This window comes from Mesoplodon densirostris, chromosome 2 (genome assembly GCF_025265405.1).
Source record: "Mesoplodon densirostris isolate mMesDen1 chromosome 2, mMesDen1 primary haplotype, whole genome shotgun sequence".
NCBI classification, from domain to species: Eukaryota; Metazoa; Chordata; class Mammalia; order Artiodactyla; family Ziphiidae; genus Mesoplodon; species Mesoplodon densirostris.
The window spans coordinates 66,445,992-66,469,393 of NC_082662.1; the positions used below are offsets into that span (position 1 = coordinate 66,445,992).

Consider the following 23,402-nt stretch of genomic DNA (forward strand, 5'->3'; position numbering starts at 1 on the left):
ATCTCAAAAGTCATTAAGATATAGACAGATGATTGTGACATCACAGTTGAGAACACAGGCAGCAGTATCCTGAAACTTTAGCATCCCACGGGTGCAGAGCAATTTTTCAGAGGAATAAAAGAGCTTCATGTGTTGTTTACAAAGTACTTTCAATGTGAAATGGCTGAAGAGAGCATGAAATCTGAAAAAAGAAGTTGTGCCAACTACTGGTTTTATTAAAATTTTTATAAATTAAAAACTACTTACATACACCACACACACACACAACCCACACATAACAATAGCACTTACCTTGCATGCATGGTTTAAAAGGATCAAAAGAACTTATGTATGTATCTACCATGATACTTGATACAAAATGTGTTCAATAAAAGTAGCTACAAGCTTGGTTTCCCAGGAAGTACAGAAATCACTGGTTGCAGAACAGAAAAATAATCAGCAGTCAGGAATCCACAAAGAAGTCCTGAGAATCACAACACAGTGACGTGGAGTTTGAGATGAGCAACATTCAGACATCCAAGCAGGTAGACAACACTAGAGAGTTCAATCAATGAGCACTATTAGCTAAAATGATGGATTTGGAGTATCTAACAAGACTTTAGCAAATAGTAACTACTTTATAAATATTAAAATTGAAAATCCCAACAATCTTGCAACCAGTAACCAGAGTTAAACTTAAAAAATAATCTATTTTGCCCAAGTGATACAGGTGCTCTCAGGGGTACAAAGTTCCGGGGCATCTTGTCTTGCTATGTGTAGTATAAGCCCTTTAGCCTGGGATTTATGCATTGTATAGGCTGGTCCAATCTGCCTTTCAGTCTTTACTTCCAAAAACATCATGTACATACTCTATGCTGCTTGCTATTTGTCTGTTCCTTTGTTCCTATGTAAATCCCCTCTGCTCACCATTTGTTGAATGAACAACCGAAGAAACGAACAATTATAAAGATAAACTTATGGTAGCATATTATCCACTATTCTGCTTAAGCATATAAAAAGAAAAAACAGCATAGAGGCTTCTTTGAATCTCTGCTGATGTTGCACAGATTGATTTTTAATTATTTTTTTGTTGTCTGTTCATATGTTTCTTGAAATAAATTTGTGATTTTCAAGACTGACGTGACCATTTGGTTTGCAGCGGCTGCCGCAGCAGACATGGCTTACCACCATATCAGACCTCCCATTGGCTATTCCATTCCCAAGCCCATATCATCTCTGCTGATGCGAGGGTGGAATGCATGTCCTGAAGTGAGTAATTTTTACTTCCTCTTAGAAAATGTGTTATGGTCAACATCTGTCACAAATAGTGTAGCTCCAAAGTCTACTTTCAGTGTGTATTTTAAGACTGTCAAGGCAGGAAGACTGATTTGCTTTCTGCTCTTTAGTCTCTAATTGCCTCAAGAAGTCTGAGTATCTCATATTTCTTTGCTGTTGCTCTCTGATTCTGAAATGTTTCTCACAACTGATTAGTAAGAGACCCTGGTATGACAGATGACTCAGTCTCCTCTCAGCTGCAATTTTATTAACTATGCCTGAACCGCACTTAGTCACTTTTTTCAAGAAAGAAGTTTGGCACAAGGTGGATTTGTGTGGGCTTTTCACCATGAGGCAGGCCTGCAGGCAAAGACCCCATGACCAGTGGTCTTCTTTGAGCCCTGGCTCAAGCAGGAGGCTAGCCCTGGTCCTAGTCCTTTTCTAACTCTCTGAGTGGCTGTATGACAAAGTAGCTAAGAGTATAGATTTAGAGTTTAAATGGAGGAATCAATATTAGTGAAGGAATAAGTAAAGTTGGATATGTAAACAGTGAAAAAAAATTAATATGATCATAGATCTGAGAGAGTAGAGGGGAACAGTCATATAAGCCCAGAATGAAATCCCAGATCATCTGTCTGTAGGAAAGGATTCTTCCGAAACGTACCAGACAGATTGGTGTCTACTTTGTTCTCATAGATTGACAAAGGAGGAGATTTCACAACTTCTCTCTTGATATCACAGTTTTATATAGTGTCTAAGAATCCCCCTGCCAGTATGTCTGATGTCTATTGAAATCTTTGTGTTTTGACATCAGCCCGCATTGATTCTTCTGCTCTACGTGGAGGGAATTAGTTCACACTCTTCACACTGGAGATCCTCATATACAAAGGCCCAATAGCCCTTAATTATCTGGTCCAAACCATCCTAGTTATTGTTGTCCTTTTCTTATATGACCTTGATTCTGATCCTTCCCAGACACTTTACCTCTCTTCAACAAGGGAGCAGATAAAGTAGGCTGTTGGTATCCCACCAAAGGAGAAATAGAATAAACCCTAGTCCAGATGTTTGGAAGGAGAAAGTAAATTTCCCATTCTGTTTCTAAAGGCAAAACCAGACCAAGTCATTACCCAATCCTACAAGTATACACAAAAACTCGTATGAAGAAAAAGGAAGATAATTATGGAACATGGACTGAGTATATCAGAAGAAATAACCTCTTCCTCTTACCATTTAAGTCACCAGATTATATATTTATTTGTGTAGAATCTTCTCTCACTACCAGAATGTTAGCTCCATAAAAGCAGGGACTTTTTTGTTTGTTCATTTTGTTTTCTTTGCTGCTGTAACCTCCTTACCTAGAACTGTACCTAGCAGATGTTCAAAAATATATGTTGAGTAAATGAATGAATATCACTATTGCTTATCAATGCTTCCAATCCCCTTATCTAAAATTCAATGTTTAGAAAATTGTCTTGAAAATTAACATGACTTAAAATACTTTGGGAAAAGCTTTCTTTGTCTTTCAGTATGAATCTCAGGCATATTTTCTAGGAATAACAGCGTCAGGCACCTAATCCAGAATTTCCTTCTCTCCTTGGGGTATGAACTATTCTAAAATATACCATAACAATCAAAGGGAATCCCTTTTGTTTTTATTAACTGACTCTTTGTGATTATAGATAAGGGACATGGAAGTTTTAATTTGGAATAAAAACAAGTCATCGGCACTTCTGAAAACATTTTTTAGGTAGGATGGGTACCAGAAGTAACAGTTTGGAAAATGAGAAAGAGAAACCAGAATAGAATCAAAGGAGAATGCTATTAAAGATTAAAAATAAAAATAAAAATACTAAGAGGTCAAAAATTGAGTGCTTAGTAGAAAAGTCTTGTTGCTAAGCAGGGAAGTACAGGGCTCTGGGGATGAGGTTCTCCCAGAGGACGATGGAGAGAAAGTATAATAGGAAAGCTAAGTCTCTGACTGGCTGGCAATATTTGTATTTGTCAGTCAGGTGGTTCCCGGTTTGACTGTGGTATCCATCTCAGCATTATAAATTTGAGTTGCTTCTGTATGTGACATGCCTAAGTCATCATTGCATTGCCCAGTAAGGTCTTCACCTAGTCAGTAAGCTAAGTACTGAGGAGAAAGGGAACAATGGCTAGTTTTCATTCTTTCCTTAAATAATTATTTTCTGAGTCTCTACTATATACAGCCCCAGGGATGGGTGAGGAGATTCAATGGAGATGTGCTCTTAATGGCGCTTAAGGCCTAGTGGTTATATGGAGATTAATAGAATAAACACATTACTGGTTTTATAGTTACAAGCCAAGATGAAGGAAACCAAGATTAGTTGAGAATGAATGCTAAAGGAATACTAGCAAGTGGGGGACAAAGAGCTAGGTCAGGGAAGGCTTCCTGGAAGAGGTGATACTTGAGCTGAGATTATAAGCATAAACAGGAATTTGATGAAAGAATGGGGTTCGTGAGAGAGAAAGAGTTCAAGGAAACAGAACATGGGCAAATTCATTGTGAGAAAAGACACAAGGGAGAGAGTTATTGGAACATTGTAGCTACTGAGGGGCTATACCAGACCCTCATTTGAAACAAATTCATATTTAGATCTAAGCACTAACATCATGCTGGCTGGTCATTGTTTGTTAGGTTATCAACTTCACTTCTCATTCTTTGTTTTATGTCTGTCTTTGCTTCATTCCTTAAATTTGAAACACATTATTGTCTCCTGTGCATGTCTTCTTAGTCAAGACCCATAAAAATAGAAGAGGACAATGAAAACACTAGCCTATTAGAGATAGAGGGTGCTTGCTGGAAAACAGTGAGAAGTGGGAAAAAGTTCTGATAATTAGATGGAATCAGATTTTGGAAAGCTTTGGAAACCAGACTAGGGAATTTGGACATGAAATTAGACAATTATATTTTGTCTCTAAAGTAGTGAAAGATATGATAAAAGTAATCTTCTGGAAAGTTCATCAGAGTTTGGTACGAAGGATTTATTCACTCAAAGAATTGTATGTAGTTCCGGTGGTGAGGCAGGCACTGAATTATCTCATAGTGTGCACTGGAATAGCTAAGCATTGTTTCTTAGTGTAGGCTGTGTATTATATGCTCCACATTACCCTGGAATGTTTGTTAAAATGAAGACTCTGGGATCCTATTCTAAATCTACTGAATCAAAATCTCTGGGATTGAGCCTGGGACTTTGCATTTTAACGTGCACCCCAGGTAATTTGTGCCCAATAAAGACAGAGAACTAATGGGGTGACACAGAAGCAAAAGACACTGAAGTCAGAGTCTAGCTGGGCTGCTATTGCAGTAGTAATCCAGTTGGTTACAACACAAAGACTACAATGGTTACCATGGGGATTCTGGCGCAGGGGTAAGTCTGAGAACTACTTCAAAGGAAACATAACAGAAGGAGGGAAAAGACCGGATTTAGGAAGTGGATGAGAGGAAAGAGTCCAGGAGAACTGTCATCACTGCCTTCTGAATGAAAGCTAGTGAACAGAGTACTTTTAAACCTTTAGATATGAGGGACATTTTTGGCAGTGACAAACAAAGCTAACAGCTCTGCAGTAAAATGAAGGTGCTTAAAAGAAAATAGGAAAAGGGAAAAGAAAGATAGTTACAGAGAAAAAGAGTAACCTGCTCTACAAAACTGAGGGAGCTGGCAATTAGAATACAGTAAACTTAATGTGCAAGAAAAAGTTGGTACAGATGCTCTTCTTACCTCCAAGGTGCTTGATGAAAGGAAGTGGGATCAGGGGAGGCAGACAGATGGCATAGGAGTTGAGCTCGAGGAGGGAGGGGAGAGGAGTTGGAGTTAAAAGCAAGAACATTTTGAATCCAGGGAAAGAAGAGAGATAATAAGTTTAGGAAGTTTTCAAAATAAGAAAGTTGTCATTTGCTACCAATTCTTAATAGGAAAGAAAACAGGAAATGGGGGGGCATGTAAGCAATATTTACATTGTTCTAATAGTTTTTAAGCTTTATAATATTGCCACATGTAGATATAAAGATATAGAGACTTTGATATAGAGACAGGAGAAGAGAAAGTTAGTTGCATTTGTGACCTTTTTTCCCACTAGAAAATGTGAAATATTATAGTATTCTATACCATGATGTTATGCTTTCAACATTTTACTAGGATATCACTGATAATATTGAGTATACCTCTATCTTTCAAATAAGTGTGGCTTTGAATAAGAAATGCTTATTCTACTATGGCTTTTAAATCTAATATTTATAAAGATATTTCTCTCCTGTGCATAAGGAAGAATACTCACACCAAACAGTAGTGGCATGCCAAACTCAAGAGCTCAAGCCTTGAAAGCTTACATGCTAATGGGTTATTTAGTTTTCAAAATCTTAAGTTAATAACAATTGGCAATAAAGCTTGTTAATATTCCTTTTGTTCTGGAGCTATTGTGTTGATTTTGAAGTCACATTTGTTCTAAAATGATTGAAGTCGAGATCTCCACCTAGTGGATTTATAAGATTTTACAGATTTTACAGAAATGGTCTACTACCTCTGGAAATCCTCAAATTTTTCTCTTAGAGAAATAACAGTTTTTAAAGACTTCTACTTAGGATCTAGCATAATTGTCAATAGAACAGTCGCAAATGGTTGAAATATGCCAATATGCATATCAGCTAGACTACAGTTAACAAACAAAGCTCAATTTTTATTTTCATACCATAATTAGGAAAACAGATCAGGCACAAGTATGAATATATAATCATCTATGTCAAAAGCAATATTGTAATACCACTAATTGAGATGTGTACAGTAATTTCCATAAAATAATCATCAAGTGTAAATCTGCTCAAGTACTTTTTCTTATTTAATCTTTCATTTGCTTAAGGCTTTTTTTTTTTAATGTTTGTTTTCTTTTCCAGGATGAGGCACAACTCTTCTTTCCCATTTTCCCATTCCTTAGAGAAGCAAACTCAATTAATTGTGTCAAACATATCTTGTGGCTCTTTGATTTTTGCATTATATTCAACTGTGTACTTTTATTTTATTGATAACAAAGAGTTACTGAGGATTTTTCCTCCAAAAATACTGCATTTGAAATGCATGCAAAGGCTAGGGAGTGTTTGTGTGTCCTTTTGAAGAAAGCTAAAGTAGAAAAGGATTATTATTTGAGTTATTTTGTTCACTTTGTTCTGCCTCTAAAGGTGATGAATTAACGTATTCAGCAGATGGTGGACACAATGTAGGTTTAGGAGCAGAATTTTCAGCTTCATTTATTCTTCTAAGAATTAGAGACACCTTATTTTCTGCCTCAAAACTAATGTCTTTTAACTCTGGTAATGTCTCCCCTGTCATTGCACTTTCTTTATGTGCACTGTTATCTTTATCTGTTTGAAAATCTTGAACTTCTCTCAAATCATGCATATTGCTGTTAATTTTAAGATCTATTTCACTACAAGGTAGTCTATTTTTGGTTTCATGGGAACTCGTCGTTCTCAAATCCTTAGCTGTAATAGTCTCCTCAACAGAGTTTGAATCATATAATATATGTTTTTCACTTTTTCCATTCTCCCAAGTTTGTTGCTTTTCTTTTGTGGTGCCCTTTAAGGTCATCTGTGTGGTCCTAATTAACATACTAGAATTTGCCTTGCTTTCATCGGACATTTTTTTCTCTTCTTTCCCTACTATTTTTATCTCCAGTGCTTCAGTGCCGTCATCTCTGGGCAATGCATTTGTGCTGTCAATTCCTTTTTCACTACTATTGGTTAGAGGCCAGATGGCTTGAGTACTAAGAGAGGTACTGATATCCTTGGGAAGCTCTCTTTTATTTTGGTATGGAATAGAATTTGTCTTCATAAATGTAAAGTTGCCCTTGGATTGTGTCCGGGAAATAGGAGAGGAATCATAAGTTTCTGTTTTAAGACGTTTCTTTTCTACATCATTTCCCTCCCCCATAACACAAATTTCCACAATTGGATGTGATATTTTGGGTTCTGTCATTAACGTTTTTTCTTCGTTTCCAAGTTGTTCGTGACTTGAGAGTTGCTCTACATGTTGTAAAGTTTGATTTTGATCTAAAGTATGTTCCTTGTAGGTTTCAGTCCTGTGGATTTGATTCCCCAGGGACAAAAAATACTGGTTTAGCTCACTGGTCTTTGATTTGTCCTGCTCCATGTTTTCAGTGGGCTCTGTCGCCCCTTGGTCAGTAGCCCCCCTAGAATGGTGGGATGGTAAAATATCCCTTCTTATGTTTTCCAAAGTCGCTGGTAAATAACAAGGAATGCCCAGTGCAAGGTGAGCTGCACCTCCCATTTGCTCAGTTGAGATGGGGGAGTGTGACTGCCTGTGTTCAGTCACAGTGGGTGTTGGCTGACACAATGTTGATGGGTTTCCATCAGGAGTATGACCAGTAAGGTGACAGTTGCCTTCCATAGAGTTCTGGTTGGACTCTGGCAAGTTGTCAGCACTGAAGAGAGGAGCGTTTTTAATGTTTTTTCTGTAATATGGGGTCTGCTCTGGGGCATGTTTGAAAGGCAGCCGTTTTGCAGTGAATCTAACATAGATGTTACTCTCTGACTGTTGGTGAAAATCTGCAGAGGACACAAGGTTTATTTTGGCTTCCTTCTCAGAAACTTTGGAGAATTTATTAGAAGGTGACAACACTTGTCTGCGTTTTTTTGGGAATTCTGGAAAGGATTTTTCTGGATGGACTCTAACTTTTCTAAAAGGGTTTAAATTTAATTTTATCCTTAACTTTTGTCCTTTAATTTTCCCTTTGAAGTCAGATTGACTGGTTCTCTTCTTTTGCAGAATTTGTGGATCAGTAAGCCATTTTCCTCCTTTGTTTCTCTCCTGAGGATTGCTACATTTTTTGAGATCCAAGTTGGTCAGGTGGTTACTTTGATTTTTCTGCTCTTTCCAATGGCTTGATGTTTTGGATGACATCACCAAACTATTTTTTTCTACTAAATCTGGATGATGGAAGCTAACCCTCTTAGGGGAATATGTTTTCTTGACTTTTGTTGATAACTCCTTGTTGTCCTCACTCATGAGGAATTTTTCTATTGCTCTGTTAATTTGGATTTGCTCTTTCTTGGGCTTTGAAAGTTCTCGACGATTTGGCTTCCTTTCTTTCACATAATCTTGAAATTGATCACAGGGCACATATTTACAGATGAGACAACTGTTTGGCTGCAAATACCCAGGCCTGCTTCGTGTTAACAGCCCACAAGGATCATCATATTTTGATCTATGTTTTTGTAAGATTTTTTGTACAGAGTGTTCCTCGGGCTCACAAGGCTTGGATGATGAGCCTGTAATAAAATGTCTCAGCCTGTGTGGTTGTAAGCCATTGTGTCTTTTTTCTATTGGAGGCTGCCATGATTCATTTGTTAAATGCTTTTCAAGACTTTCTCTTGCCAAAGCTGAAGCGGATGTTGCATATCTTCTACTAAATGTGTCACTGCTGATATCTGCTGAACAATAAATGCAGGAATTTAACACTGAGCAGAGTTTTACTACCCCAACCAAACAGATGCTTAGAAGCCTTATGAAAGGTGCAAAAAGGACTTCTCTGATTATGGCAATTCTTGAAAATTTCCTAATTTTTAACAAAATCCTCAAGGGACATTTGGCAGTTTGGTGTGTTTGCAATGGCACTCTTTATGGCCACATTTTAATCAGTTGTGATGCTGATTTAAAAGTTGTGGAATTAGAAATAAAAATATTCATAGCTGTAAATCTTTAGATTAGTTGTCCATTAGGTTAGTTTTAAATATGAATAATATCTAAATTCTTTCCAAGTGGCTATAGTAATTTTTTTCTCAATTAATTTACCACTTGGGACTAAATATTAGGAAGAACAAAATAAAATATTGAGTAATATATAGGTTTCAAGCAGATAATAACCTCAATAATAACAGAGAAATACTTGTGATATTACTGGTTCCAATAAGGCAGAGTCTGTATCTGCTTTACTTGGCATCACTTACTATTCATTAAATATTTGTTAAATGAATATGTGTTTTGGACTATGGCCTGGTCTGTGTTGAAAGAATCTGTCTGAGACTTTTAAATGGTGCATGTTAATACAATATTTATTAATGATACATGTTAAATAATATTAATGACAAAAATATTAGTAATATTTCACCATTAATTGAGCATAAGAGGTAGGCATTGTGTTAAATATTGTACATTCATTTTTTCATTTAAGAAACCTGATCCCTTGGACAAGTCCTATTTTCCTAGCACATTTCCAGAGGAAGAACCAAGTTTAGAGAGGTTGCATGTTTTCTCCCAGTCACATGTCAGCTAAATGATATGGCAGAATTTGACCCAGGTCTGTCTGATACTAAACTGTATCCTCTTCCACAATGCATATTAAGTTTAAAATTACATCTTACCAGTGTACTTTTTCTTGTTTTGTGAAATTGGTTTATCCAAAGGAAGAAAGAAGTATTCCTGTCAGTGGTAGAAAGAAAGAGGTGAAATAATCCCCAACTTGCATCCAGTTCTAATCTAAGATCTAACTTCAACTCTCTGAGTAACCTTGAAGAAGCCATTTACTCGCTGGATATCAGAAGATTAGACTAGTGGGAACTTTATGTGGGTATAAAATTCTTCTGGGGAAAGAACTGCTAGCCTTTAACATATTCTAAGAGAGTTCTGTGGCTCAAAGATGAATATTAAAAGCTATTGGACTAGATCACCTCTAAAATCTCCTCTACCCCTGACATACTGTAATTCTATGTTTCTGAGTTAGAAGCCCTAATTAGAGTGATATTGCCTCTTACAGACTTCTATTCTGGAGCAGGTGTGGTCTTGAACGTTTTCTCTCCAATAACTGTCCTTTCCAGCTTCAGTACAATGCCTGGCGTGTAGCAAAATTTCAAGTCTTTCTTAAAAGTAATTGTATTGATTTGACAAACCAGCATTTGTGTGAAACAAGAGACTGGGTTTTAAATGGTTAAGAGACCACTTTCCCTTTAGTATAGGAGTTTCCCACAGAGAAGTGAAGGCTCTGGACAAAGCTCAAATGAAACATCTGCCTAAGGTATGATTCTATTGAAAGGCTAAGTGCTTATTGCTTTATAAAATAAAACCAATCCGATCGGGTTTCTATGGCAGATGTTTTCTTCCTTAGCCATTCCTCTTTTCAGTCAAAGCAGGCCTCCAAAACTGGTAAGATCTGAAGTCTGGGGGATGCAATGGCATAAATTCACATCCTGCTTTATACCACATATGGAATAACATACAGTTTCATTCTTTTCCAGTTGTCCCCAAATTCATCCTTAGGGCCAGATCCCCATGGTAAGAATTTCTTGGTGCAGCACCTCTGTCATTCATATTCTGAGAGAAAGCTCTGCCTGTTGTAAACCAATTCAAATAAACGACAGGAAGCTCTTTACAGAGCAGCTGTCAAAGGTTTCACTGTTGAGCCTGAAAGCATTGCCTTACCATTCAGGGAGAAAAAGGAAGACATTTAATTCATTGCCTCCACCTAAATATTGACATCGCCATGTACAGTGGGTAGATGTCACAGCCAGATTCACTCGGCTCCCAACATGGGACAATGAATTAAGTCCTGACTTTCCCTGAACTGGGAAGTTATCATCCCTGACAGCTCAGCAAGCAAAGTATGTGTCTTGACATCATTCCTGAAATGAATCACTAACATTAGAAGGCCCATTCTTCTAACATGTCATGCTCTGGGAAGGTTGCTTACTGTAGAACTGGCATTAGACTCGAAGCATGTTGGAATAGAAGCTGATACTCAGCCTCCTATAAATCTTAACAGCACTATTGCTATTTAAAAGGCTTCTTAAAAACAAACAAACCGGGCCTCCCTGGTGGCGCAAGTGGTTGAGAGTCCGCCTGCCGATGCAGGGGATACGGGTTCGTGCCCCGGTCTGGGAGGATCCCATATGCCGCGGAGCGGCTGGGCCCGTGAGCCATGGCCGCTGAGCCTGCGCGTCCGGAGCCTGCGCGTCCGGAGCCTGTGCTCCGCAACGGGGGAGGCCACAACAGTGAGAGGCCCGCATACCGCAAAAAAAAAAAAAAAAAAAAAAAAAAACCCCAAAAAAAAAACATTGTTAGGTGTTGGGTCACAAAATTCACTTGCCGATGGGCACAAGGTGTACTCTCAGCTCCTGAGGTTGGGAAGTGTTCATCTACACCTCACTCCATACACACAGATACATGTCCAGTATCTTTAGGAGAGGAATAGGCTGGTGCCATGATGATTTTTATGGCATTTCTCTTTGGAGGAACTCAAAGGAGGCTACCTTTTCACAGGGATTTAAACAGAGTGGGATTTTCTGAAACAAGACAACTCACCTGTTATTCTTGTTACATGCTGTGGTAGAGTTTGAGGTTGGACTTCCCCAGGCTCACGATTCCTCAGGTTTTCAACTCTCTTTGGACAATATCTTGTACGTAAGCTGGCTTCATTAAAAGCTGCCATATTCCCAGGAGGCTCTGAACATCCTGACTGCAGCAGTCTGCCACCAAAGCAGAAGAAAGTGCTGTCTGCCCCATGGCCCTTCCCTTTCAGGTTGAGGGCTGTGGACTCAGAGGCCAGTACTGCTTGATGGCTGTTTTCCTGTAAGAGCGGCATTTCCTTTCTGGACCCCACAATGGACATGACCTTTATCTCGTTTTCCTGAGTTAAGTGGCAGTTACAGTGTCCCTTAGCGTGGTAATTTCTTGCCTCATGGTCACGCAGGGATTCATCGAAGGTTCTGCAAGGAAGGTTTTCTGTGTGTTCATTTGCTTTGCCTTGTTGGAGTTTCCAGTTAAATACAACTAAACCCAGGCAAGTGAGACCAACAGCTCCTGTGACAAATAGAGAGACTATTAAAAGATAACATCATAGGAAGAAACATATAAATCATCAAATGTGAAATCCACAAATATCAAGGTTAATGGCTTAAAGGGTGTCAAAATGGGTGGGAAATCTCTCACTATGTGGAAAAATATTAGTCCAGACAGAGGATATTTAATCGGCATTGTTCTGTTTTCCAAGTTGGATCTTTCTTTGTATCGATTAAAAATTATAAGAAACAATACCATCTGGAATGTGTTTGACAGAAAAAGGGGTTTTTTTCATGGACTGAAATTCATTCAAGATAAAATAATTCCTGTATTAAAATTATTTTTCTGCCTATGGGAAATGAAACTTCCTATTTCTTAATCCCATAGTCAATAAAAATAGACCACATTTAGCATATACCCTGAAATTCTCATGTATAGTAACCTCCTCCCCCCAAAGAAAAAATATTCTACAAGCTATTGCCAAATTTTAATCACCTCTAAAGATTCATCCCCTACCTCAGAATACATCATTGGCTTCTATTAGCATAAAGGTCAAACTCCTTGGCATTCAAGACTCAGTATAATCTTGCCATAACCTTCTTTCTTAGCCTCATTTTTTATCATTTCCCACATTCAAACACTATGTTTCAAACTCTTCAATTCATTAGTCTTAAAATGTACTTCTAAGCCTTTGTGTATTCTCTGTGATGCTTCTAATACTTTCTCTTATCTCTGCTTATTTGAATTTCATTTATCCTTTAAAATCTAAATCTCTTGCTATTTTTTTCCCATCTTGCGAAGATCACTCCCTTCTTTGAACTACCACAATAAAATTATTGACATCTAATCTCAGAATTTCTGGTACTGTCATTTCATGCTCTCTATAGGCTAGCTTATCCTCTAAATAACATTGTAAATGGCAGTGTTTCTCAAACTCAAGTGCAGAGTCTAACCTGTTTCTACCTCACTGTTTCTCATCTTGACAAACGGCATCCTCAACCAAAGCTCATACCAAAGTCTCTGAGTTACACCCAACTCTCTCTCTGACACAGTGATTTCCTTTTTTCTTGGCACTTATAACAGTATAAAATTATTATGTTCACATTCATTTGCTTGTTCACTGTCTGTCCTCCCCTGCTAGAATTAAGCAGTATGAGGAAATGGATCTTTTCAGTCTTATTTGATATTGTATCTCCAGTGCTCTCAACACTGGCACAGAGGAGGCATACCAGAGTTGTTTATTGAATATTCTTAAATAAACAGAAGGAATTCTGTTTATGAATCCTAATAATGAAAAGCACTGAGTGGTCTCATCTTACAAATCTCCAAAATGATGATCAGGAGGACATGGTGTCAGTATAGACTGAGTTTGGAGTTCTGCATTCTGAGTCCAGCTTTACCTATAACTTGCTGTGTGAACCTGGGCAAGTCAGTTGCCCTGGAAAACTCAGTTTCCTGACTCTGGAGATGAGGACAGTGAATAAGATGATACCAGCATTCTAGACTCCTTTATTGCACTATGCCTGGTTCTCTCCAATGCAGACAACTTTAATGAAAATGTGATGATATTTTTTAAACTTGAAAGAAAAGAGAAGGGGTCAGGCATAGTTGTTTCATTTTTTTCTGTTAAAGATGAAGATTAACCAAATAGAATAGCAGTTTCTGGCAAAATCTGCTAACCTTTTTGTAGCTTACCAGATCGTAACGTTTTAAGCCCATTTTTACCATTTTTATTTCTTTGACAACAATACAATCTTGGAAAGTGCTACAACATATTGAAATTATGAAATCTCTATTAAAAACACCATGTTTTTTAAAAGTAGTGGCAAAAGTTAGATCAGAACATTTTAATTGCCAAATCATAGAGTCTGGGTTTTTCAAAACGTTTTGGTTTTTAAATGTTAAAAACATGAAAATAATAAAATTTTAGAAACATCTCTATATCTCTTACATGGAGTAAGAAAACTCAGGATTCAAAGCTCTGTTCTGATACTTTTCTTGGGAACATTTTCTAACCTCTCTGAGCCTTATTTTTCCTCCTCTGTCAAACAGGAATAATTAATACCACTCAGAGATCAAATGAGATAATATATGTGACATATTTAATACAGTATTTTGATATAGTAAGATTCAGTGAATCGTCATTGTTATATGTTATTGTGGTTGTAATTGCTGCTGCTGCTTTCAAGGCTTGGTATTGTCCTATTAGATCCTAAAAGCCTCAGCTGTTAGGAAAAAAAATCCAAACCAAATCATTAAGAGAATACTTTGTATGGCTGATGCAGTTACTAAACCAAATAATAAAGGAAAGAAAGACCTAAATTTTCTTAAACGCATGAATCAGCCACTGAAATGAGAGTAGGTGTAATCTGATTATGGGATAAAGTTTCTCAGTTAATTGTGTCCAAACCGCGAGAAGCCACTCACTCTCCCGCTATTGATGCTAGAGCTATGCCTGTCACATTACCACTCAGGTATGGTCACTTTCTATTACTGCAGAGAGCAAAAATAGCAGATGAAGCTCGTAGGTAGGCTGAACCTACTATCAAGAAGATGGCTGAATTTTCATTGCTGTGGGCATTGTTGCAATTTTTAAAAAGTATTCTAAGAATATTTCTGAGTTAGAAAGACAACAAAAATGCAAAATTAATGATAAAAATTTCATTGAAGAATTGGAAATGTTAGAGCTTCATGAAAGCTTTCTCTTTTTATCCTCCAGTTCACAGAATAGGAAGTGTCAAGACGTTAGGTACCAATTAGCCACTTATCAGTTTTAAATTCACTGAATATGATTTTACATATTCCTTGGAATTGTGATGATTTATCTATAGCCAAAGAAGAAACTAGAATCAGAGGCCAAATTTTAGTTCTAAGTCTTTTTCCCACAATCTAGAGGAATAGATTATTGACCACACTTTCACTTCAGGAGTAGCACCTTCAAAGGAGTAAATTGGTATCAAAAGTCAGAGCTGTTTTAAAGAGGAATCTCGCTTTAAAACAGCATCTTTAACAATTAATCAATGAAAGGTACATTTTTATGGTAATTTCACACACAATAACTTAACATGAATGTAATAATATTCATAATTTATCAACATGTTAAGCTTCCTATCATTTTGACAAAGCCTTTGGAACCTTCCAGAATTTTTATCTATCTCTACACTAATGAAGAGTTGCTAACTTCGCAAAATCTTCTTTAAAAATAGACATAAAAGATACCTATAAGATACTAAGTATTCTAAGAAACACATTTAAGGAAAAACTCTCTGTTGCTCTAGTGCTTTTGTCTTTTGTGGTAAAATATTTCTTAGCACGTAAAATTACTGACATGGTTACACATTTTCTAAAACAATTTATCTTCCTGAGAGAATTCGAATTCACTTCCAAGTGAATTTGATTACTGCTGGTGGTAGTTTCACTGTCTAGACCTGACACTGGTCTCCATCTATCCTGATTAAAAGGAGCTAAAAATCTGATGTTCAAGTGATTCACTGGAAACCTGCTATGGAATAATTATTTATGGCACATATTCAAAGTATATCAGTTCAGTCCTGAGTGCCATTTGCAAGCCTCTGGTCCTCCAGTGTTGGGGAACCCCCTACAAACACACACATCCCCCCACACACACACTTCTCATCACCATGGCTACCCACAGGTGAAAAGGATTTCACCATGCACTGAAAGCATACAAACATCTAGATATATTGACAAATCTCATGCATATTTCATCTTTGACTAATGCCACAAAGCATCACATTAGATCATTCATCCAGTGAGATGTAACAATAGCTGATGCATAGTTTAAAAATTTTTTTAACTACCATAGAAAATTTAAAGGATCGAATAGTATCCTCTCCTTAGTCAGTTGGGGGGTGGGGTAATGCGCCAAATTTATGAACAAGTTAGACAAACAGAAATCTTAAAAGAATTCAAAATCCCCAAATAGAAGAAAACCAAGGCACATAGCAGCAAATCACTTGCCCAAGTCATGCAGCAAGTAAGAGCAGAGCCAGGTTTCAAACCTGGATAATCTAACTGTGGAGCTCATGCTTGTATAAGCTGTATATATGCTCTTGTATAAGCTTATAGAGTTTGTATAAGCTCTATAGTACCTATACAAGCACTATAGAGCAGGATGCACCTGGTTGTCATAATAGCATCTCCCCCTGCACTTGGTAAAGCCCACTGATTCACACTCCACCACAGAGAAGCACACCGATGGGAGTGCCTTGAGGAAATAGACTATGTCTCATCACTTTTTAAACCCCTATCTCCCAGCATCTTAATGAATGGACCAGTACTGAAATATAGACTATTCCCTCATTACAGACAAGAAAACTGAAGTCTGAATAGCAGGTTAATGTACTCAAGATCACAGTGCTAGTTATACCAGGACTAGAGCTCTTGAATCCGGGTTCAAGGCCCTTTCCTCTATGTTAGACAGCTTCTTTGCAACAGGTAATTTTTTCAACCTATGCCAAATCAACTAACATCCTCCCACACTACTGACAACCTCTCCCTTCTACAAGCCCTGGAAAGGTTCCCCAGTTGCCTAAGAAAGGCATCATTTAGTGTACGTCAAGAATATGGAGAAAAGCTGGGCACAATTCTCCCTGTCATACCTGCAAAGCCAAGGACAGTCAGCAGGGCCACATCCTGCCCTGGGAAGAGGGGACTTCTGTCCTTTAGAACCAGAGTGAGGTTGGCAGCCTTGGAATCGCAGTTAGTCTCAGACAGCCTTAGCACACTCTTTGCAGTGGCCACAGCCATTGTGGATGGCTGACAATTTAGGTCCTTGGCATTCCTGTGCGTGCGAGCAGAAGACTTTATGTAGTTTTCTTAAGAACCAGGCAAGGGGGTAGAGATCACAAGTGCAGCTCCACTGGTTCTTATCTAAGCTCAGAAGGATTAACTGCTTCCGTGGAGTAAAAACACCCTGCAGGACTACTTCCTGTAGTCGAGGCAGGGGCCGGAAGGCATCTTTCCCAATGTAGGAAATACAACTGTCAGATAAATCCAGATGCCTGAGACTGTGGAGATCTGTGCCTCCGAAAGCACTGTCTGTCAGTTTAGTGACCTGATTCCCAACCAGCTGTAGCCGGGTCAGGCCCCGGGTGTTTCGGAACCAAGACCCTTGCAGGGCGCGGAGAGCCTTATTGCTAAGTGCCAGCACCTGCAGACTGCGAAGCTTGCTGAAGCTGTGATCGGTAAGCAAAGAGCTGGATATTTGGTTGTGCTCCAGCCACGACGTCCGCAACTTTGAAAGGGTGTGCAGGGCGTCTTCTCGAACATCCTGGATGCCATTTCTGCTCAAGGAGAGAAGAGCAAGATTAAACAAGAGGAACAGATTTGTGCTCTCTATAGAGGAGAGATATCCATCCGTGATGATTAAAGCCCTCGTGGTCACAGGGGCTGCTGTGGAGAAGAAAAGCACAGACTAGAAGCGAGTACACACACGTGGGAGGGGAGCACAGTGGAGAGCAGAGATAATCAATACTCTCTGAGCACAATCCTATCACCTGGGTAAGAACAACAAACAAAATGAAAATGATTCTCTGATTTCTCAGTTTAAGGGGAAGATGGCTTTTTATCAGAATGATGGATTTTTATATTCTTTGTTACCATGACATGTTTATTTGAGAAACACAAACCCATCTGTTCTTTAGATGTTAAATTTAATTCATTGTTTTAGATTATCATCATTGATGTTTTTTCGAAAGTGGCTTTTCAGGCTTTCGTTCTGTGAGGCTGTGTACTGACCTGCTCCAGCCCTGCTGGCCCAAGACAGAGTCACTCAAGAGCCGAGCCTGTGTCTGAGCTTCCTAACCAGTTTTCCACAAGCAATGTATATTTATGCTGTGAAGCCAATCGTCTTTTCTCTCAACCATAAAGGTGTGGATTGGGGTGGGAGAAGTGAGAAGGACCGTTGGTTTCTGCTTTTTAGATCCAGGCTAAAAGTTGGCAACTTGGTAAGGACCTATGTTCTCTCCAGACAACCTGAGGATCTGTCAGTGGGGTTCTCATTATAGTCTGGATCATCTTGGCCTCCTGTCTAATATCTGTTCCCTCCAATGAAGTCCATCATGTGATGACAGGTGGTACTCAGGGCTTCCAACTGTTAAATCCCTTCACTATAATCACCCCAGAGCTATCACTGCTCTGTCATTAGAAATCAAAGCGTTTTAACTCGATAAAGATGTATTATAATCAGGAGTTATTGTAACACATCTTTATCATGCTAAAATTGTTTTGACTGCAAATGACAGTGTCATAAGGATGGAAGAGTCCATTGTCCCTGGGAGGTCTACAGGTGATATTAGAACAATCAACCATGGGGAAGCAAATCACAATTCCCTTATGAAATTCAGACTACATCACAGAAACAAAGATATTAAAAAAATGTAAAAGACAAAGGATTTCCACAGTGCCTTCTTTTGGAAGAATTGCTCCCATCTCCGTAGCATGAGAAAGCTTAAGTCATGGGGTTTTTGTTTGGGGGTGTTATTTTTTTAGTACTTATTACTGATTATTTGAATTCTATTAATTCTAACCAGTTTGGCATTTTGTTCCTTTCATCATTGTTTTTCATATGGGCTGAGGGAGTTTTGTTTCTAAGGATCCTCAGTCCTCTAGGGATTTCTGACTCTGAGGGAGCAGGCTATTGTTTCTGTCAATTACTTCTTGTCTAGGACCAGACAGGTTCCACTTGCAAATCATCCATTTAAGTCTCTGTGTTTATGAAATCTAACTTCAAAAATGTGACACTTTGTAAATGAGAAGGAATATATAGAGGTGCAGCAATGCAGGTGAGCAATATTTGTTTCTTACAAACATCAGCTATCTCTGATCAAAAAAAAATGTAGTGAAGTCAGATCTATTTGAGAGGATGGGAGTTTTTAGTGTTTGTTAAGTGTTTTCTATACAGATTGGAGACAGTATACAACCAACTAGCCTTGAAACTGTCTCTCTTCTGTCAGGAATGACAATGCCATCTACCTCTTAATTCTCATGGGGTCATAGGATTTTATAAATGAAAGAACTCATTTTCTTCCACTTGATCTTAGATTTGTTTCTGATATTTTTCCATTGGCACGGTTTATAGCTTGTTTATCTCTTCTTGGATATCAGGATGTAAATCACATTCTCCTCAAATTTGTTAATAAGGTGTCTTATTAAATTGTTGACTTAAGCAAGCAATATGTAATGAATACAGGCAGTGTATCTTGTTAGCATTTCTACAGCTCATTTACTACCAATAAAAATAGACTACACTTTCAAAATTAGATGCACTTTGATAATAATCTCTTTTGCTGGTACATCACTTAATCTTACTAATGCTGAACAATTGCAGTTCAGGTTCCTGATTCATTGATATTTCTTCCAGCCTGTGGTAGGTTTCAAATCTGCACAAAGTGTGGACAAAATATAATTAAAGTGATCTATTTTTTATTTTATTAAAAAAAGTGTGTAACAATAAAATGGTGGTATTCTTTTATAAGAGCAAAATATCTCACTTACCTCTGAAGGTCTTAAAATAGTTTTGGTTGAGACCACCAGGGACGAACAGGAAAATAAAATAATATTATCAATCTTTAGTCACTAAAGAAAGCTTGCTCTTTTAAAGTTTACCTCTTTCAGGCTGAGCCGAGAGATTAGTCAGTACAAAGAAAGGCATAGCAATGAATTTGTCAGGTACACTGAACACTGCTTTTTAGAGTTACTGGTTTTATTACCTACTATATAGGTTATCTGGTGACAGAGGGTTACATCTTTGGTGCACACCATACATGATGCAGGGCAGGCTGCCACCAACCACAGCATAATGGCAAAGACATGAGCCATCCACCTGAAAGGAAAGTAGAGAGCAATACACATTATAATGTTGGCATTTATTACCCAGGGATTTCAGTATATTCAGCTCATGAGGCATTTTGGTGATTTCTGCTTTTTAATGGGCACTTTGGGTTCTTACATGATGCTAGATAAATTGCTGAAATCCTTAATTTGAATAGAATTTAAGCTGAGCCATTATAAGGAACAAGGATATAGTATGCAGCACAGAGAAATATGGCCATGATTTGTAATAACTTTAAATGGAGTAAAATCTATAAAAATATTGAATCACTATGTTGTACACCTAAAACTAATATAATATTTAAATCAACTATGCTTCAACAAATATATATGTATACCCACAATAAACAAAAAAACAAACTGAACTGTTAAAGCATTTGACCATAAATTCAGAGAACTCACATCCAAGGCACAGCCATTAATATAGATTATTAAAAAATTAAGTTACTTTGTAAAACACTTAATAGTTTGTTGAGCTTTTGCAAATACATTACCTTATTTAATTCTTTTAATTTGGCAACTCAATTTGAGGCTGAGAAAACTGAAGTTCAGAATGGTTAATAAACCATCCAAAGTCACATAGCTATTAGGTATTTAACACCAAGTCTTTTAACTCCAAATTCAGTGTTCTTTCTAGTATGCAGAACCTAATCTCAGGCACTGAAACATATATTTACAATGAAATTATTCTTCACAGATATAGATGCCACAGATAGAGAGGGAGAATGAAGGAGCATTAAGATCAGAAGCTCTACCTAGCTTTGAGTTCAGCTCTCCTATTTACTGACTATACTATCTTAGATAAATTATTTAATTTTTCTTATTTTTTCCTTTTCATGTTTAAAATAGAAATAATAAATGACTACATTACAGAGCATTATGAGTTAGATAAAATGTTCTAAGTGTTTAGTAAGTATCATATTTTTACCATTATTTCAGCCCTCCAATGAAATATTAACACCGTTTTGGATTTATTGTTCAAAAAAAGGCCATTTATAATGTATTCCCTGATCGGTTTAAAAAAAAAAAAACTTAAAGCAAATTATAATAAAAACCTTCTACCCATACAAAAAATAGTTTGAAAATAAAATAAAATGTAAAAAAAACATAAAATTATTAATTCTATCCTTCTTTCAACAAGTATTTATTGAATACCTTCTGTGCGCCAGGCATTGCTGAAGGCACTGGAGATAGAATAGCGAGTGATAAATTCCTGCCCTCATTGGATAGACATGCTACAAAGGGATGTAAACAATAAACAAAAAATATGAAAATATGTATTAAGTCATCTGGTGATAAGTTCTATGGAATAAGTAGGGCAAATATGGTGACAAGAAAAAACTGAGAAAGTAACATTTGAACAAAGACCTGGGAAAGATGAAGGTGCTGGTCAGTCCAGGTGGGAAGAATGGTAAATGCAAAGTCCCTGAAGGCATGTGTGCTCTCAGCCTGAGGAGGTCAGCGTGGCCTGCTACACAAGAGGAAGAGGAAGCCAGGAAATAGCAGGGGCAGGCTGTGCGTGCCTTGGAGATGAATGCAAGAGCTTTGGTTTTTTCTCCATATAAGATGAGAGTAATTGGAGACTTTTGTGAGTGGCATTACTTCATCTGTAGCACATTTTAAAATAATTATTTTGGCTACTGTGTTCATTACTATAGCTTTGTAATACAGTTTGAAATCAGGGAACATGATGCCTTCAGCTGTGTTCTTTCTCAATATTGCTTCAGCTTTTGGAGTCTTTTGTGTTTCCATAACATTTTTAGGATTGTTTGTTCTATTTCTGTGAAAAATGCCATTGGAATTTTGATGGAGATTACATTGAATCTGTAGATTGCCTTGGGTAGTTTCAACGTTATTAATTTTTCCAATCCATGAGCATGGAACACCTTTCCATTTATTTGTGTCTTCTTCCATTTCTTTCCTCAATATTTTGTAGTTTTCAGTGTACAAGTCTTTCACCTCCTTGGTAAATTTACTCCTAGGTATTTCATTCTTTTTGATGCAATTGTAAATGGGATTGTTTTCTGCATTTCTCTTTCTGATAGTTTGTTAATAGTGTACAGAAATACAACAAGATCTTTGTATATTGATTTTGTATCCCTGCAACTTTACTGAATTTGTTTATTAGTTCTAATAATATTTTGGTGGAGTCTTTAGGTTTTTCTATATCAACTCATCCACATACAGTGAGTTTTATTTCTTACTTTCCAAGTTGGATGCCTTTTATTTCTTTTTTCTTGCCTAATTGCTATGACTAGGACTTTTAATACTATATTGAATGAGAGTGGGCATCCTTGTCTTATTCCTACTCTTAAAGGAAAATCTTCCTGTATTTCACTATTGAGTATGATGGTAGCTGTGGATAGGCTACCGTGTTGGGAACATACTTTTAATAGGCAAAGAATAGTAGCAGTAAAAGTAGTTAGAAGGAAACTATAATAATACAAGCAAAAGATGATGGTGGTTTAGACAAGGATGAGAGGTAGTCAGATTCTGTATAATTTTTTATTATCATGATGCAATTTAATGTAACAAATTTGAGCTCAGCTAAGCTATCCTGTGCAGTGGAACATGCTAGGTATACAGGAGTAAACAGACCTTTGCATACCCTCAAATCATGTTCCAGCTAGTGATATAGACATGTAAATAGCTAGTTGTAACACAAGAAATAATTAAATAAATCTAAATAATAGTGAAAAATTATTTTGAGAAATCCCTGGACACTTTAAAAATGATGTGTCTTGTGAGTTTGGCTTGAAGAGGGCAGAGAGTTTCCACAGGCAGGAATAAGAATTAGATAGTTCAGAATGAAAAAATAGTAAGAACAATGTCCTGCATTGAGCAAAAGATCTAATCTCAGTTCACATCTTTTAGCCTACCTGGGCTGCTTAAAGTCTGCCCTATGCATATGTGGTTCAGAGGTCAGCCAGAGAATTAGGCAGAGTTTATACGCATATTCTGGGGCTCCCTCTCCCAGACCCCTTTCTTCTAGGATTTCCCCTCATTTTCTAGTGCTTACGTGTGATAAGCAGGATTCTAGGATGGCTCCCAAGATTCCTTCCACTTTTTTCCAGGAATACCACCTACGTTTGAGTTTGGACAAAACTTATGAATATGATGAGATATTACTCCCATAATTATGTTTCCTCATATGGCAAGACAAAGATTATTCTGTGTAGGTATGACCTAATCAGATGAGCCCTTTAAAAGCAAAGAATATTTCTCCAGTTGGTCACAGGGGAAAAAAGTTTAGAGAAACATGCCCTTGCTGGCCAGAAAGAAAGCAAATGGCTATGTTGTGAACTGTTTATAGGAGCCATGTGGCAAGGAACTGTGGGCATCCTCTAGAAGCTGAGTTATCCCTGAACAACAGTTGGAAAGAAAACAGGGACCTGAAGGAAATGAATTCTTCCAGTACCAGTGAGCTTGGTAGAGGCCCCTGAGCCTCAGATGAGAATCACAGAGTGAACTAACACCATGATTTTAATC

At 37.6% G+C, this 23,402-nt stretch overlaps 2 protein-coding genes across 2 annotated transcripts in view; one reads left to right on the forward strand and one right to left on the reverse strand.

The window, feature by feature from the left end:
- Positions 1–23,402, forward strand: part of TNNI3K (TNNI3 interacting kinase) — a 282,262-nt gene that overhangs the window by 190,542 nt on the left and 68,318 nt on the right. The window contains exon 21 of the mRNA XM_060089965.1: positions 1,139–1,248. Within this exon, the coding sequence (XP_059945948.1) occupies positions 1,139–1,248 (110 nt within the window). The remainder of the gene's footprint in view (positions 1–1,138; positions 1,249–23,402) is intronic.
- LRRC53 (leucine rich repeat containing 53) lies at positions 6,390–19,880 on the reverse strand. The gene is given in 5 exon segments (XM_060088965.1): positions 6,390–8,716; positions 11,583–12,080; positions 16,682–16,895; positions 16,897–17,474; positions 19,793–19,880. Coding segments are annotated over 5 exon segments (3,705 nt in total).